General features: G+C 52.6%; 1 protein-coding gene across 1 annotated transcript in view; it reads right to left on the bottom strand.

Moving 5' to 3' along the window:
• dtd1 (D-aminoacyl-tRNA deacylase 1) overlaps positions 1-17808 on the bottom strand; it is a 178128-nt gene that overhangs the window by 129846 nt on the left and 30474 nt on the right. Inside the window, exon 4 of the mRNA XM_038805818.1 lies at positions 10654-10751. Coding sequence (XP_038661746.1) covers positions 10654-10751 — 98 coding nt within the window. The remainder of the gene's footprint in view (positions 1-10653; positions 10752-17808) is intronic.

Below are 17808 nucleotides of genomic sequence, written 5' to 3'. Positions count from 1 at the left end.
TTGATTCTCTGGAGGAGGCCTGGGCCTTTGTCCAGGCAGAGAAGTTGGACTCGAACTGAGGACTGGGGGGCTGGGGAATGATGTACATAGTCCGGAGGCTCTGTCCTCCTTGGTATCTTTTCGTTTTTATTGGCTGTGTTTGATGTTGCCTTTTTGCTGTTCTGCTTTTTCGCTTTTTGGGGCTGTTATTTATTTATTGGGGTGCTTTTTCGTTTTTTCTTTTTTTTTAAAATAATTTTTATTGAAAGAATTTTTTTTACATGGAGATATTTACCCCAACTAACTATAAAATATTACAAAATATTCCCTCTTAACAAATATCCCCCCCCCCGCCCGAACTCGCGCGCGTTGTCCCTCCCCCCCTCCCCCCTCCCCCAAAAACAAACAAAGCAACAATCAACATCAGACATGAACTGCGAGCGAATTTGCCCGCGTTTCAACCGTAAATAACCCACCACAACCGTTATTGCCACCCCCCCCCCCCCCCCCCCCGGGTTGCTGCTGCTACGACCTCTGTACCCTATCTCTGAGCCAAAAAGTCGAGGAACGGCTGCCACCGCCTGAAGAACCCTTGTACCGACCCTCTCAGGGCGAATTTGACCCTTTCCAACTGAATAAAGCTTGCCATGTCATTAATCCAAGTTTCCACGCTTGGAGGCCTCGCGTCCTTCCACTGTATCAGTATCCTTCTTCGAGCAACTAGGGACGCAAAGGCCAGTACTCCGGCCTCTCTCGCCTCCTGTACCCCCGGCTCCACCCCAACCCCAAAGATCGCTAGTCCCCATCCTGGTTTGACCCTGGATCCCACCACCCTCGACACCGTCCTTGCCACCCCCTTCCAGAACTCCTCCAGAGCCGGACATGCCCAAAACATATGGACATGGTTCGCTGGACTTCCCGAACACCTGACACATCTGTCCTCACCCCCAAAGAACCGACTCATCCTTGTCCCCGTCATATGGGCTCTATGTAGCACCTTAAATTGAATGAGGCTAAGCCTCGCACACGAGGAGGAAGAATTAACCCTCTCCAGGGCATCAGCCCATGTCCCATCCTCTATCTGTTCTCCCAGCTCCCCTTCCCACTTGGCTTTCAGCTCCCCTACTGATGCCTCCTCCGCCTCCTGCATTACTTTGTAGATGTCCGATATCCTCCCCCCTCCGACCCAGACCCCCGAGAGCACCCTATCACTCGCCCCCCTACTGGGGAGCAAGGGAAACCCTTCCACCTGGCGTCTAGCAAATGTCTTCACCTGCAAATGTCTAAACATGTTTCCGGGGGGAGCCCGAATTTCTCCTCCAGCTCTCTCAGGCTCGCAAACCTCCATCTACAAACAGATCCTCAGCTGCCTGATGCCACCCTGTGCCAGCTCTGAAAATCCCCCGTCCATGTTCCCCGGGATGAATCTATGGTTCCCTCTTAACGGTGCCTCCATCAGACCTCCACTTCCCCCCTGTGTCGCCTCCACTGCCCCCAGATCTTGAGGGTGGCTGCCACCACCGGGGCTCGTGGTTACCTCGGGGAGGGAGCGGCCATGGCGCCGTTACTAAGGCCCCAGGCTTATGTTGCCACAGGACGCCATCTCCATTCGTTTCCAAGCTGCCCCTTCCCCTTCCATCATCCACTTGCGCACCACGATACATTGCCGCCAGTAGTACCCGAAAGATTGGTAATGCCAGCCCTCCACTATCCCTACTCCACTCCAAGAAGACCCTCCTCACCCTGGGGTGCCGTGCGTCCACACGTAGCTCAGATGCTACTCGTCACCTTTTTGAAGAGGCCCTAGGGAGGAAGATGGGCAAGCACTGAAATAAAAACAAAAACCTCGGGAGGACCGTCATTTTAACGGACTGCACTCTGCCCGCCAGCGACAGCGGCACCATGTCCACCTTTTAAATTTCTCCTCCATCTGTTCCACCAGCCTGGAGAAGTTTACTTGTGGAGAGTCCCCCGTTCCTTGCCACCTGCCCCCTAAATATCTAAAACTCTTTCCTGCTCTCTTAATGGGAGTCTCCCGATTCCCTCTTCCTGGTCCCCTGGGTGTATCCCAAATACCTCACTCTTGCCAAGTTCAGCTTGTACCCCGAAAAGTCCCCAAATTCTGCTAGCAGTTCCATCACCTCCGGCATTCCCCCTTCTGGGTCTGCCACGTATAGCAGCAGGTCGTCCGCGTATAACGATACCCGGTGCTCCTCCCCCCCTTGTCAGCCCCTCCACCCCCTGAGCCCCTCAGTGCCATCGCCAACGGTTTTCAATTGCCAGTGCGAAGAGCAGGGGGACAAGGGCACCCCTGTCTGGTCCCCCGGTGGAGCCCAAAGTATTCCGACCTCCTACCATTCGTCACTACACTTGCCATCGGGGCCGAATAGAGCAGCTTCACCCATTTAATAAATCCCTCCCAAATCCAAACGTTCCAGCGTCTCCCACAGGTACTTCCATTCCACCCTATCAAATGCTTCTCCGCGTCCAATGCCACCACTATCTCCGCCTCCCCTCCACTGCGGCATCATATGACGTTTAGCAGTCTCCGCACGTCGTATTAAGCTGCCGCCCTTTCACAAAACCCGTTGGTCCTGTGTATCACCCCTGGCCCACAATCCTCTATCCTGTAGCCAGGATCTTGCCAGCAACTTGGCGTCCACATTCAGGAGGGAGATAGGCCTATAGACCCACACTGCACGGGGTCCTTTTCCCGCTTCAAGATCAGAGAGATCAGTGCCTGCGACATTGTCGGGGGCAGAGCCCCCCCTCCTGGTAGATCCTCACCGTCGAGTTCTCCCATTTGCTGCTCCTCTCTCTCTTGGCCCACCTCAGCACCCTCTCCCGGTCACTGAATCGCTGGAACCGAACAAGCACCGCCCTCGGGGGGTTCGTTTGCTCTTGGCTTCCTGGCCATTACTCTGTAGGCCTCCTCCAGTTCCAGGGGCGAAGGGACGGCCCCTGCCCCCATCAGTGAGCCCAGCATTTCTGCCACATACCTCGGGAGGTCCGACCCCTCCAGCCCTTCTGCCAGGCCCAGGATCCTCAGGTTCTTCCGCCTCATGCGGGTATCCATCTCCTCCAGTTGGTTTTGCCATTTCAGGTGGAGTGCCTCGTGCACCTCCACCTTTCCCACGAGGACCGTGGCCTCCTCCTCCCTCACAGCCATCTCCTGCTGCAGCTCCCGAATTGACGCCTCTTGGGTCGCCTGGGCTCCCATCAGCCTGGTGGTCGTCGCGTTCATCGACTCCAGCAGCTCCACTTTCAGCTCCGTGAAGAAGCGCAGGAGAATGGCCTGCTGCTCCTCCGCCCATTTCCTCCAGTCCTCGGGTGCGCCGCCGGCCGCCATTTTGGATTTCTTCCCCCGCTTTTTTCGGGGCGCTGCTGCCGCTTTTTTTCCTGCCCCACTTCGGGTGATGACCATAAATTTCGCAGGGTTCTCCTCTGGGGACCTTCCCCCACCGGGAATCGTCGTTCCAACGCCGTTAGGGGCCCTCCAATCGGCCCGAAAACACCTTCCTCGCAGGAGCATCCAAACGTGCGACTTAGCTGGTCATAGCCGCAACCGGAAGTCCGCTTTTTCGTTTTTTCACTGGTGGAGAGTTGGGGAGCTGCTCGCGGTCCCGCTGGGTCATGTGCCCGTCTCTTTCCCGTGTGTTGGGTCGGGGGGGACGGGGTTCAGGATGGAAGCGCGGGCTTTCTTCCCGCACTGGAGGAGCAGTGGGCGGGACCGGCACTGGGAGGGGGGAATGGTGGTTGTGTTACACCGGGGGGGGGGGGGGGGGGGGGGGGGGGGGTCGTTGGGGTCAGCAGGAGTCGGCTGACTTACAGAAGTACAATGGAAGGGTTACGCAGCTGGGTGGGGGGGGCCTAGCTTGGGGGGGGTGGTACCAGGTTGCTGCTGCAGGGGCCGTAGGGGAACTGCTGGTGATGGGGGGGGGGGGGGGGTCTGCCACCGTGGGGAACGGGCCTTTGGAGGTTCTGCGGGCACGTGGTGAGCCGTGGGAGAGCTATGGCTGACCGGCGCAGAGGGAGGGGGAAGACTCCCCAGATTCGCTGGTCACATGGAACGTGAGGGGGCTGAATGGACCGGTGAAGCGGTCCCGGGTCTTGGCGCATCTGAAGGGGCTGGGGGCGGACGTGGCTATGCACCATGAGACGCACCTTAAGGTGGCAGATCAGGTGAGGCTGATAAACCTCCTATAACAGCCTCCCCGAACAGGCGCCGGAATGTGGCGACTAGGGGCTTTTCACAGTAACTTCATTGAAGCCTACTTGTGACAATAAGCGATTTTCAATTTTTTTCAGTTTTCAATTTCAAGAGGCTGGGTGGGGCAGGTGTTTCACTCGGGGCTAGATGCGAGGAATCGAGGGGTGGCGATTTTAGTTGGCAAGAGCCTGTCGTTTGTTGCGTTGAGTGTGGTGGCGGACAGCGCAAGTAGATATGTGGCAGATACGTAATGGTGAGTGGTAGACTTCAAGGAGAGCGGGTGGTTCTGGTTAATGTGTACGGCCCCAACTGGGACGATGCGGGTTTCATGCGGCGAATGTTGAGCCGGATCTCGGACCTGGAGACAGGGGGTTTGATCTTGGGAGGGGACTTTAACACGGTGCTGGATCCGGCTCTGGATCGTTCGAAGTCTAGGACGGGCAGGAGGCCGGCAGCGGCCTCGGTGCTGAGGGGGTTCATGGATCAGATGGGAGGGGTAGACCCTTGGAGGTTTTTGAAGCCGAGGGTAGGGAGTTCTCCTTTTTCTCCCATGTCCACAAGGCTTATTCCCGGATTGACTTTTTTGTTCTCAGCAGGGCGCTAATCCCGAGAGTGGTGGGGCTGGAGTGTTCGGCAATAGTCATATCTGACCATGCTCCGCATTCGGTGGACCTGGAGCTGGGGGAGGGGAAGGATCAGCGCCCGCTGTGGAGGTTAGATGTGGGGCTTCTGGCAGAGGAGGAAGTATGTGGGCGGGTCCGTACGGGTATAGAGGGGTATTTGGAAGCTAATGATAACGGGGAGGTGCAAGTTGGGGTGGTCTGGGAAGCGCTGAAGGCGGTGGTTAGAGGGGAGCTGATATCCATTTGGGCGCACAGGGAGAGGGGGGAGAGGGTTGAGAGGGAGAGGTTGGTGGAAGAAATGGTAAGGGTTGACAGGAGGTATGCGGATGTCCCGGAGGAGGGGCTTTCGAGCAAGCGTCGCAGTCTCCAAGCGGAGTTCGATATACTGACCACCCGGAAGGCGGTGGCGCAGTGGAGGAGGGGGCAGGGGGCGGTATACGAGTACGGGGAGAAGGCAAGTCGGATGCTGGCCCACCAGCTCCGGAAGCGGGAGCAGCGAGAGAGATAGGAGGAGTCACAGATGCAGGAAAGAACTTGGTGCGGAGTGGCAGGGACATTAATGGAGTGTTCAGATCCTTTTACAAGGGGCTGTACCGGTCGGTGCCCCCTAGGGAGGAGGGCAGGATGGACCGCTGTCTGGATAAGCTGGAGTTCCCAAGAGTAGAGGATGAGCGGGTGGAGGGTCTGGGGGCCCCAATCGAGTTGGAGGAGCTGATGGAGGCGCTGGGGAGCATGCAGACTGAGAAAGCACCGGGGCTTGATGGGTTCCCGGTGGGGTTTTATAAGAAGTTTTCAGATCTGCTGGGCCCGCTGCTTGTGAGGACCCTGAATGAGGCGAGGGAGGGGGGGTGGGGTGGGGTGGGGTGGGGGGGGGGGGGGGGGGGGGGAGGGGGGGGGGGGGGGGGCTCTGCCCCCGACGATGTCTAGAGCAATAATCTCACTGATCCTGAAGCGGGATAAGGACCCCCCTCCAGTGTGGGTCTTACAGGCCAATTTCGCTCCTCAACGTGGACGCAAAGTTGTTGGCTAAGATACTGACCAGGAGGGTGGAAGATGTGGTCCCGATGGTTATCCATGAGGACCAAACAGGGTTTGTGAAGGGGAGGCAGCTGAATGTTAATGTGCGGCGGCTCCTTAATGTCATGATGATGGCGTCGGTGGATGGGGAGGCAGAAATAGTGGCATCGATGGATGCGGGGGAAAGCCTTTGACAGGGTGGAGTGGAGCTACCTGTGGGAAGTGCTGAGGAGGTTTGGGTTTAGTGAGGGATTCATTAGCTGGGTGAGGCTGCTGTATAGTGCCCCGGTAGCGAGAGTGGTGATGAATGGGAGGAGGTCGGAGGTTTTTCGGCTATCCCGGGGGGGACGAGGCAGGGGTGCCCCTTGTCTCCCCTGCTCTTCGCGTTAGCGATTGAGCCCTTGGCCATCGCGCTGAGGGATTCGAAGAACTGGAGGGGGATTGTGCGGGGGGGGGGGAGCACCGGTTGTCGCTGTACGCGGATGATTTACTGTTGTACATTGCGGATCTGGCGGGGGGGGGGGGGGGGGGGGGATGCCAGAGGTGTTGAAGATACTTGGGGAGTTTGGGGATTTTCGGGCTACAAGCTCAATGTGAGGAAGAATGAGCTGTTTGTGCTGCACCTGGGGGACCAGGAGAGGGAGATAGGAGAGCTCCCGTTGAAGAGGACGGAGAGGAGCTTTAGATATCTTGGGGTCCAGATAGCTAGGAGCTGGGGGGCCCTGCATAGGCTAAACTTTTCGAGGCTGGTGGAACAGATGGAGGAGGATTTTAGGAGGTGGGATGCGCTGCCACTCTCTTTGGCGGGTAGGGTCCAGTCAGTTAAGATGACGGTGCTCCTGAGGTTTTTGTTTCTTTTCCAGTGCCTCCCCATATTGATTCCGAAGGCTTTTTTTAAGAGGGTCAATAAGAGTATTCTGGGGTTCGTGTGGGCGCAGAAGACCCCGAGAGTGAGGAGGGTATTCCTGGAGCAAGGCAGGGAGGTAGGCGGCTTGGCTTTGCCCAACTTGTGTGGGTATTACTGGGCTGCGAACGTGGCAATGATACGTAGGTGTGTGATGGGAGGGGGAGGGTGCCGCATGGAAGAGGCTGGAGGTGGCGTCCTGTATGGGTATGAGTTTGGGGGCATTGGTGAGACGGCCCTGCTCCTACTCCCCCCGGCAAGGTACTCTCCGAGTCCAGTAGTGGTGGCTTCCCTCAAAATATGGGGGCAGTGGAGGTGGCATAGGGGGGAAGTGAAGGCCTCAGTGTGGGCCCCGATACGGGGCAATCACCGATTTGCACCAGGGAGAATGGATGGTGGGTTTTTGAGTTAGCATAGGGCAGGCATCAGGCGGATGGGGAACCTTTTCCTCGATGGGAAGTTTGCGACTCTGGAGGAGCTGGTGGGGAAGTGGAACCTCCCCCCGGGAATGCTTTCAGGTATGTGCAGATTAGGGCGTTTGTCAAGCGGCAGGTGGCGGAGTTTCCGTTACTGCCACCTAGGGGGGTGCAGGATAGGGTGCTCTCGGGGACGTGGGTCGGTGAGGGTAGGATCTCGGCAATTTATCAGGTGATGCAGGAAGAGGAGGAGGCCTCGGTGGAGAAGCTGAAAGCGAAGTGGGAGGAGGAGCTGGGGGAGATCGACGAGGGGATGTGGGCGGACGCCCTGGGGAGGGTGAACTCGTCCTCTTCTTGCGCACGGCTCAGCTTAATCCAGCTGAAAGTGCTGCATAGGGCGCACATGACTGGGGCCAGGATGAGCCGGTTCTTCGGGGGGGGAGGACAGATGCGAGAGGTGTTCGGGAGGCCCGGCGAACCACACCCACATGTTCTGGGCGTGTCCGGCATTGGAGGGGTTTTGGAAGGGGGTGGTGGGGGACTTTGTCCAGGGTGGTCGGTTCCAGGGTGGAGCCGGGCTGGGGGCTCGCTATCTTTGGGGTAGCATCAGAGCCGTGAGTGCAGGAGGCGAGAGAGGCCGGTATCCTGGCCTTTGTGTCTCTAGTAGCCCGGCGTAGGATTCTCTTACAGGGGAGGGACGCAAAGCCCCCGAGCCCGGAGGCCTGGATCAATGACATGGCCGGGTTCATCAGGCTGGAAAAGGTTAAGTTTGCCCTCAGGGGGTCGGTACAAGGGTTCTTCCGGCAGTGGCAGCCTTTTCTCGATTTCCTGGCGGAGGGTTAGAGGGTGGTCAACCTCAGCAGCAACCCGGGGGAGGGGGGTGTTCGGGATCTGTTAAGGGGGTTTGTTTCTGCGACAGTGTGTTTGCTATTTCTTTCTTGTTTGTATTATTAATTTATTGCTTTGTATTGGGGGGGTTCTTCTTTCTGTTTATTTCTATACCTTGTTTACTTTATTGTTGGGAGAAAATTTGTTGTTGAAAAATTTGAATAAAAATTATTTAAAAAAAAAGATTGTTCATGTACACCCGAAGGCTCAGCACCGTTGCACGCTGCCCTCAGAGTGGCTGTGGGGGAAATGAGACAGTCACACACCTCCTTGTGGAATGTGCCTTTGCAAAGAAGGTCTGGAGAGAGATGCAGTGGTATTTGTCAAGGTTCATCCTGAGCAGCTCTGTGACACAGGACTCTGTGCTCTATGGACTGTTTCCAGGGACACACACCGAGACAGATATCAACTGCTGCTGGAAGGTCATCAACTCGGTGAAAGACGCTCTTTGGTCTGCCCGAAACTTGCTTATCTTCCAGTGCAAAGAATTGTCCTCGATCGAGTGTTGCAGACTGGCACATTCCAAGGTCCAGGACTACGTGCTGAGGGACGCACTTAAGCTTGGGGCAGCTGCCGCCAAGGCGCAATGGGGAAAGGCTACTGTGTAAGGTCTCACCAGCAAATGTACACCGAGGGGCTGGTAACTGTGCAAAACCCCTTGGTCCGGGTCTTCAATACTCCAATGTATAAAAGAAACAAGACAATGTAAATATTTAAGAAAGAACTGTAACATAAAGAAGGATATGTGTGTAATGTCATCCCAATTGAATGGAAGAAAGACAAGTGAATGTGTAACATTGATAGAAATGTACAGTCAAGACAATTTGAAATGTTCTGTAATGTTTATTAGAGATTTTATGAATAAAGTATATTTTTTGAAAAAAAAACTGGTTCCCACAAATGGAACGGCATCTTGGGGGTCTCCCAGGGGATCGGAGTCCCCCAGCTGCATGCCCTTTGGGCAGGGTGGTGCCCTGACACTGCTACCACCTGGGTAGCCTGGCACCCTGTCAGTGCCATGGGTGCCAGCCTGGCACTGCCAGTGCCGGGAAACGCGCGGCTAAACGTGCTCACTAGGGAGTTTGTTCCCTTTTGGGAGAATCGCGCTTAGTCTCCCAAACGGAGAATTTTACCCACTGTAGTAGTTTAAGTCAGAGGAAACCATTTAAAAGAGCGAGACTGGCGCTTAAGTGTGGATAGGTGAGTTAGGGATCGGAAAACTGAACATGGCAGGTGCTAGTAATCTGTAATTAAAAACTAAAATGCTGCAACTACTCAGCAGGTCAGGTAGTATCGACGAAGAGAGAAACATTTCAGGTCATTACCTTCCATCGGAAACTGGGAAAAGTTTGAGATGTGCTCGGTTTTGAGCACATGGTGGATGGTGCAAGGATGAAAGGAAGGTCTATGATAGGGTGGAACACAAGAGCGACTGGATTACAGAAGAGCCAAAGGGAATGGGAATGGGAATGGCAAAAAAAGGAAAACAAGTCTGGTACCGCTGAACTCAATGGTGAGTCCTCTACAAATTGCCTAATGGAAAGATGAGGTGCGGTACACTCCTCGAATGGAACAGTGCAGCAGGTCAAGGACAGAGATGTCACCAGGGAGCTGGTCATTTTACCAGAGGTAGGATAGGCAGCTAAAGGGCTTTTTTTCACTCTTTATTATTTAATGGCACGTGGGAATCATTGGCATTTATTACGCTAATTGCCCCTGAATCGTGTGGTTTGTTTGGCCATTTCAGAGGGCAGTTAGGAGTCAACTCCATTGCTGTGGGCCTGGAGACACATGTAGGCCGGATCAGGTGAGGGCTTGAGTGGGTCGGTACAGACTCGATGGGCCGAATGGCCTCCTTCTGCACTGTATGTTCCATGTTCTACTATTGGCTGGAACAGATAATGAAAACGGTCATGCTGACGCTCCGAGGGGTTTGGAGCAGACCCATAATGTCGAGCCTAGTGAAATAAAATTGTCCAATTCCACAACACTTAACTTTACTTACCTTGACGTGCACAAAGTCAAAGGGAAACCAGTTACAATAATAAACTTAGACAGGATTGTGCTTATAGACGATTTTACACAGTTGAACATTGACATATTTCACTTCTTTTTATGGGGGCATGGCATATGAAACAAAGAACTCAAGAATCTAAGGAGCTGAGAACAAGTGCGTAATCTTTCCCCAAGGTGTGTGTTCATGGCATATTAAGTATATTGTTAAGATACAGAGTTGAGAGGCACTCTTTAATTAAGCACCAAGAGCACTTATAGAGAGAGACTGCCCCTTAAACTAGTTTATTATATTAACTGTTGTATTCAAAAGAATTTAAAGAGAGGCTGCTGGGACACTGGCTTGTTGCTGGGTAGGAAATAAACATATGTAACGTTGTGTTCCGTGAATAAACCCATGATCAAGTAAACTACTAGTGTCTGGCTTCATACTGCACCATCTGGCTGGGGAAACAAAATGTGAGCACATACAATATTGAGCAATTGGTCTGAAATCAGATCCCGCATTTTTTAGATCTTGGCGACTTTGTCCAATCAGACATTATTAAAAGTCTAATAATCTTGACCACTCAGCCAGTGGGAGAGACAATCCATTCTCCTTACCTGCTTAGGGTCAGAGGGACCTGTTGGTGACTCTAATTCAATAGTGACTGGACCGTCATTCTGTATATGAACTTGCATGTAGGCTCCAAACTTGCCGTCTGAAATGAAACAGATCACGTAAGTTAATCATTTCATCACAGCTGGCTCCTTTCTTAGACCAAGATGTTTTAGTTTCCATTGGCGTGTCATTTATTTCCTGCCCTTTTTAAGCTCTCTGAAGCAGCAAGTGCACAGGTATCAGCAATAACACCAAATCTGGGCCAAGTCTTTGTCTCTGATACTGGATGAACATAGTAGCCAACATTCTCCTCTTCATTTTCCTGGGATCCTGGGCGATTTCTCCCCTGTGGTAGTCACCACTGATGTATATATTGTGTATAGAGGATGTCAGTGTAGGTGTTTTGTGGTAAGGCCCTGTACTACAGGTACGGGGGTAGTTCCCTGCCTGCTGGCGCCGCCCAGTAGGCAGAGTAGAAATATGTGTGCTCCCCGTACAGCAGCCATTTCATCAGCTGCCGTAGGAGGCCACACATCTCTGTGTAATAAAGCCTTGATTGCATCCAACTCTCGTCTTTGCGTAATTGATCGTGCATCACCCCCTTTCGCACTTGTCCAGAAACACAGAGAAACAGGGGGTCGCCTCCCTGCTATTGCTGCTCCATCAGCAGTCAGCCTGCCCAAACTAAACTGAGGATCCAGCCCAGCACCTTCCCGATCTGCATTTGGTCCAATCACTGACTGATAGTTCCACTGAGCAACAATATATTTAATCCTCGTTAAATCCCCCTTCACCGTTCAGCACCTTTCCCAGGAAAAGGGGAGGAGGCTGTTGTTTTCCTCATCGGTTTCAGTCAGGATTGTGGGAGAGCGGCCCGAAGTCACCATCCATTTGTTTCCCATTCAGTCCGCAACCGTGACCCTGAGCTTCCAGTCACTTTAACTCTCTACCCCATTCCCACTCTGTCCTTGGCCTCAGACACCTTTCCAATGAAGCTCAACAGCACCTCATCTTTCACTTAGATACTTTACAACCTTACAGACTCAACAGCGAGTTCAACAATTTCAGTTCATAATTCCTGCTCCCATTTTATCCAGACTACAGGTGCAAGTAAAGATTCTGATGTTCATTTAATCACTCCTGCCTTCCCATCTGTCAGAGCTCTCTCTTCTTGTTATTTAACTGCTTTCCCTGCCTCTACACTTCCTTAAAACCTGTAAGGGCTTTGACATTTTCCAGCTTTGTTTTAATTCAGTTTCTCGGATGCCACCCGTCACGATGAGTGTCCCCAGTGCTATCTGATTATATTTTCAGCATCAGCCTTCACAAACCATTCCTAGTATGTATTTAATTTTGTTCTATTCGTTCAAAGGATGTGGGCATCGCTGGCAGGGCCATTTATTGCCTATCTCTACTTTCCCTTGAACTGAGTGGCTTACTCTCCTTCATTCTGACCCACTGGGAATCAACCCCTCTGACCCAGCCCCGCACCTTCTCCACATTCGCCGCCCAGTAGCAGTACATCAGGTTCAGGAGGCCCAAACCCCCTGCCTGCCTTCCCCTCTGTAGCAGCACCTTCCTCACTCTGGCCACCTTCCCGCCCCATATGAACGAGGTAATCCTTCCTTCAATCTCCCTGAAAAAGCCTTTGGCAGGAAAATCGGCAGGCATTCGAAAATAAACGGGAATCGCGGCAACACATTCATTTTAGCCGCCTGTACCCGACCCGCCAGTGACCGAAGGAGACCATCCCACCTTGCCAGATCAGCATTCACCCTCCCCACCAAACTAGAAATGTTGTACCTAAGGAGACCCCCCCAATCCCAAGAAACCTACACCCCAGGTACCTAAAGTGAGTCCCCCCCCCCCCCCCCCCCACCCCTGCCCCAACCCATGGCAGAGACACCACAAAATACTCACTCTTGTCTAGATTTAATTTGTACCCCAAGAAAGACCCAAACACTCGAAGCAGCTCCAATATTCCCCCTATTGACACACTCGGTTCTGACACGTATAACAAAAAGTAATCGGTAGATAAGGACACCCTATGCACTATTCCCCTCCTCCCCCCCTCCGTACTATCCATTTCCATACCTCAGAATGTCTTAACGTGATGGGCAACGGCTAAATCGCAAGTGCAAACAGCAGGGGGCACTTATGACCTCCCTGCCTAGTCTCACAGTGGAGAGAAAGGTATCCCGAGCCGAAGTTATTTGTGCGGACACTCCCCCTTGGCTCCTTATATAGTAGCTTTACCCAGTTCACAAATCGTGGTCCAATCCCAAACCGCTCCAGAACTGCCATCAAGTACCCCCATTCTACCCGGTGAAACGCTATACCCATCTGGGTCCTTGCGGAACTCTGCCACCCTTACCTGGTTTGGCCTACATGTGACTCCAGTCCCACAGATACTCATTTACTCATATTTTTTGCTATTAATACAAAATAGGTTTTAATTTACAAACCTGGTGACTGTAGTTATTGGGCAGCCAAAGACAATGAGCTGCATTCTCCGATTCTGAGGCTATGTCCCCCACACCGGCATGGGAACAGTGGGGTTTTACGCCAGAAGAAATGGCGTAAAATGGCCACCGATTCCCCTTTTGCTGGGAGCTCGCATGCTGGCAGCGTAAAGCACCCAGCCCTAGCTGCCGATACGGCCCAGAGAATTGGCGGGTCCGTGGCCACGCATGGGCACGGTGGTGGCCTGCTAAATGGCGAAGACCGCTTGCGGACCCGGCCTGCAAAATAGTGCCCCCCCCCCCTTTGGCCAGGTTGTGCGCCCCGAACCACAACCCCCCCCCCCCCCCCCCCACAGCGCCGCCAGCCCCTAATAAAGTCCCATCCCCCGCCCGTGGATTGGCTCTCCCCCGAATGTGGCAGCGCTGGACTGAGTCCTCAGCCGCCACGTCGAGTTCCCGACGGATGAGGCCACACGCGACCAACGCCGTGGGGAACTCGGCCGATCCGGGGTGGAGCTTCGGGGTGGGAGGGGCGGGCCTCAGGCAATGTCAGAGTCAACTTGCCAACCAATCAACAGCCTTTTTGCCTGTAGTATAAATTGTTCGGATTTGGCATTCTTGCGTTTGTACTGATGAGTAGAAGAAGAAAAGCTTTGGCAACACATCCCTTTTCGACTATTTCCGAATTCTGTGCTACCAAATGACTGTTAATATTGATTAATAGAAACACATTTTAACTTAGTAAATTTGTGATGGCAAGACAGTGGGCTCGATCAAAACAATCAATCATAGATTAAATAGATTTCCACAGTAATTAAATTCTTCTTTTCAACGCATATTAATTAGACCATTTTGGAATCCTAAAGATCATTGCAGGCCTCCAGCGGGAAAGTTTTCTTCAACAGTGTAACCATTTAACTGCAAGGCTCCTCTCAGTCGAAAATGGTTGACTACAATTCCCGACCACTTGTGCCCAGAAAACATTCACTTCCCCCAAAACAAAATGGAAGAGTCTCAGGACTTGCAGTCAGTTAATAGAGAGAACTCTAAATGGACTGTATTCACCTGCCATACAAAATACCTTGCACTGCATTTTAGAGTTTAGCATTCTTTATGTTATAATGGGCTGCAGTGAATCTCTCAAAGTAAAATGTAAGGGTGTCGAAGCATTATGTGGAGATTGCGCTCTTAAGGAGAACATCAAATAAAGGTGAGCGTTTAAATATGATGCTTTTAAAGGAACATATCATAGATTCCACAGTTAAATAAATCTACAAAAATATTTTTCCCAACTCAATATGTGTATCGGTAAATAGAGATGAAAATAAGTCAAACCCAGAAAAGTATTATTCTAAAGATTTGTAATCAATTTCCTTCCGTATTTTTGAACTTGACCAGTGCTGAAAAGAGAGACATGTTACCAAAGCTTTTCGTCTTCCACTCATCAAGGCAAACACAAGAATGCCAAATTTCAAACCCAATTGCGCAATTGGGCAGCACTTGCTGAACAATCCTGAGTGCGCTAATGGCTACACAAACAACCAATGGCAGCACTTGTTGAACAATCCTGAATGTACTAATGGCTACACTTACAACCAATTTAAAAGAATGTGTCGAGCTCGTAATGTGGCTCATTTATACCTGCTATAACATAGGAGAGAAGTGGGGGGCTCGATGGAGGCTCCGTTAAGGGGGAACCATAGGTTCGTCCCGGGGAACATTGATGGGGGATTTCAGGGTTGGCACAGAGCGGGCATCAGACAGCTGAGGGACCTGTTTATTGATGGGAGGTTTGCGAGCCTGGGGGAGTTGGAGGAGAAATTTGGGCTCCCCCCGGGGAACATGTTCAGGTATCTGCAGGTAAAGGCATTTGCTAGGCGGCAGGTGGAGGGATTCCCTTCGCTTCCCGCGAGGGGGGTGAGCGACAGGGTGCTTTCGGGGGTCTGGGTCGGAGAGGGGAAGATATCTGATATCTACAAGGTTATGCAGGAGGCGGAGGAGGCGTCAGTAGAGGAGCTGAAAGCTAAGTGGCAGGGGGAACTGGGGGAACAGATCGAAGACGGGACATGGGCTGATGCCCTGGAGAGGGTTAATTCTTCCTCCTCGTGTGCGCGGCTTAGCCTCATCCAATTCAAGGTGCTGCACCGGGCCCACATGACTGGGACGAGGATGAGTAGGTTCTTTGGGGGTGAGGACAGGTGTGTCAGGTGCTCGGGGAGTCCAGCGAACCATGCCCATATGTTCTGGGCATGCCCGGCACTGGAGGAGTTCTGGAAGGGGGTGGCGAGGACGGTGTCGAGGGTGGTGGGATCCAGGGTCAAGCCAGGATGGGGACTCGCGATTTTTGGGGTTGGGGTGGAGCCGGGAGTGCAGGAGGCGAAAGAGGCCGGTGTGCTGGCCTTTGCGTCCCTAGTAGCCCGGCGAAGGATCTTGCTACAATGGAAGGATGCGAGGCCCCCAAGCGTGGAGACCTGGATCAATGACATGGCGGGTTTCATTAAGCTAGAGAAGGTCAAATTCGCCCTGAGAGGGTCGGTACAAGGGTTCTTTAGGCGGTGGCAGCCTTTTCTCGACTTTCTGGCTCAACGATAGGGTACGGGGACAGCAGCAGCAGCAACCCGGGGAGGGAAAAGGGGAGGGAAAAGGGGAGGGGCGACAATGACTATGTTTGTTTATTTAATTTTAATATTTTGAAAGTTCTTTTGTTGTTCATTAGGGTTGGGGGGGGTGGGGGGATGTGATACATGCGCCGATACGGTCTGGGAGTGTCACAGTTATTATGGGTTATTTTGTTGCATTTCATTGTTTGTCGTTATGTTTTATAATTTCTGTAAAAAATTCCAATAAAAATTATATTAAAAAAAATTTATACCTGCTATAAATGGCATACATCCATACTCAGGGACCTGTTCTCTGCAAACAAAAGGACCATGCTCAAGCCTTGCACCTTTTCTGAATTAACCCAGAAGCATGAGGAGCCTGTAGCTTCCTGTTGCTTTCACCATGGCAATGCTCGGCCACTCAGAGTAGACTTACCATCCAATCGGCGCCTTCTTCCTCCTGCAGTATAAATTGTTATGATCATTTGAAATGTGGCATTCAAATATTCAAACTTCTTTTCGTGATGTAGATTTGTTAAATTTATTACTCATGGCATCAGGTTCTAGAGATCACCTGCCCGTGATGAAATCGGTTTTACATTTGAAAGAGAATATCCTGAGAAGAGCATCCTCCTCCATCGCAAGTTAAGATGTGGTTTGTGGAAATAATAACATTATGGATGGATATGGAGAAGTTCGTTCCTGCAACTCAAAGCTGCTCTCACTCCGTAAAGTGCTTCCTACTTCTCGCCGCTCATCTCCCGAACCCCCCGCCCTCCACTCCACCCCTACACACACGCATCCCCCCCCCTCCCCCCAGTAAAGATTAGAGACAGGGAAACACCCGGCGGAAGGGTTTGCCAGTTGGAGGTTTGGGGGAGCACAACTGGTGGCAAGGGTTGGGGAGTGGGAGAGGCCAGGAGAGGGGCGGCACGGTGGTTAGCACTGTTGTTTCACAGCTCCAGGGTCCCAGGTCTGATTCCTGGCTTGGGTCACTGTCTGTGCGGAGTCTGCACATTCTCCCCGTGTCTGCGTGGGTTTCCTCCGGGTGCTCCGGTTTCCTCCCACAGTCCAAAAATGTGCAGGTTAGGTGGATGGGCCGTGATAAATTGCCCTTAGTGTCCAAAAAAGTAAGGTTAGGTGGGATTACTGGGTTACGGGGAGAAGTTGGAGGTGTGGCCTTAAATCGGGTTCTCATTCCAAGGGCTGGTGCAAACTTGATGGGACAAATGGCCTCCTTATGCACTGTAAATTCTCTGAAAAAAAATTCCATGAGCGGAGCAGGCAGCATGTGCACAAGATGGTGAGTGGGAGGCACGTTGAACGTGTTGGCATATTTCTTTTATGTTTTAAACTCATTTTATTTTGAAACCTATTTTGTTTATGAAAATAGTAACACAATAATGGACTGTATTTAAATTTACAAGGCAAAATGGTTAAATCTTTTATCTGATGGGGAAGGTCATGGCATCCGTCTCCCTCTCGCTAATGAATTTTTAAACCCATACTCGAGTGTCACGACGATTCAGCCAACGGCTAGTAATTGAACATTGTGCTCACATGGCACAAGAAATCTTGTCACGACAACCCTCCAACCATGCCATCAATCTAGTGTCAATTCTCCTCCCCTGAGCCTCAATCTGGTGCCCATGCCCCTCCCCCAAGCCTTAATCTGGTGCCCATGCCCCTCCCCAAGCCTCAATCTGCGGCCCATGCCCCTCCCCTAGCCTCAATCTGGTGCCCATGCCCCTCCCCCAAGCCTCAATCTGGTGCCCATGCCCCTCCCCCAAGCCTCAAACTGGTGCCCATGCCCCTCCCCAAGCCTCAATCTGGGGCCCATGCCCCAACCCTGGGCCTCAATCTGGTGCCCAAGCCCCTCCCCCAAGCCTCAATCTGGTGCCCAAGCCCCTCCCCCAAGCCTCAATCTGGGGCCCATGCCCCAACCCTGGGCCTCAATCTGGTGCCCATGCTCCTGCCCGAGCCTCAATCTGGTGCCCAAACCCCTCCCCCAAGCCTCAATATGGGGCCCATGCCCCAACCCTGGGCCTCAATCTGGTGCCCATGCTCCTGCCCGAGCCTCAATCTGGAGCCCATG

The sequence above is a fragment of the Scyliorhinus canicula genome, chromosome 1 (assembly GCF_902713615.1).
Source record: "Scyliorhinus canicula chromosome 1, sScyCan1.1, whole genome shotgun sequence".
Classification (NCBI taxonomy): domain Eukaryota; kingdom Metazoa; phylum Chordata; class Chondrichthyes; order Carcharhiniformes; family Scyliorhinidae; genus Scyliorhinus; species Scyliorhinus canicula.
The sequence above is the reverse complement of the archived record's forward strand: the minus strand, read 5'-3'. Positions and strand labels throughout refer to the sequence as shown.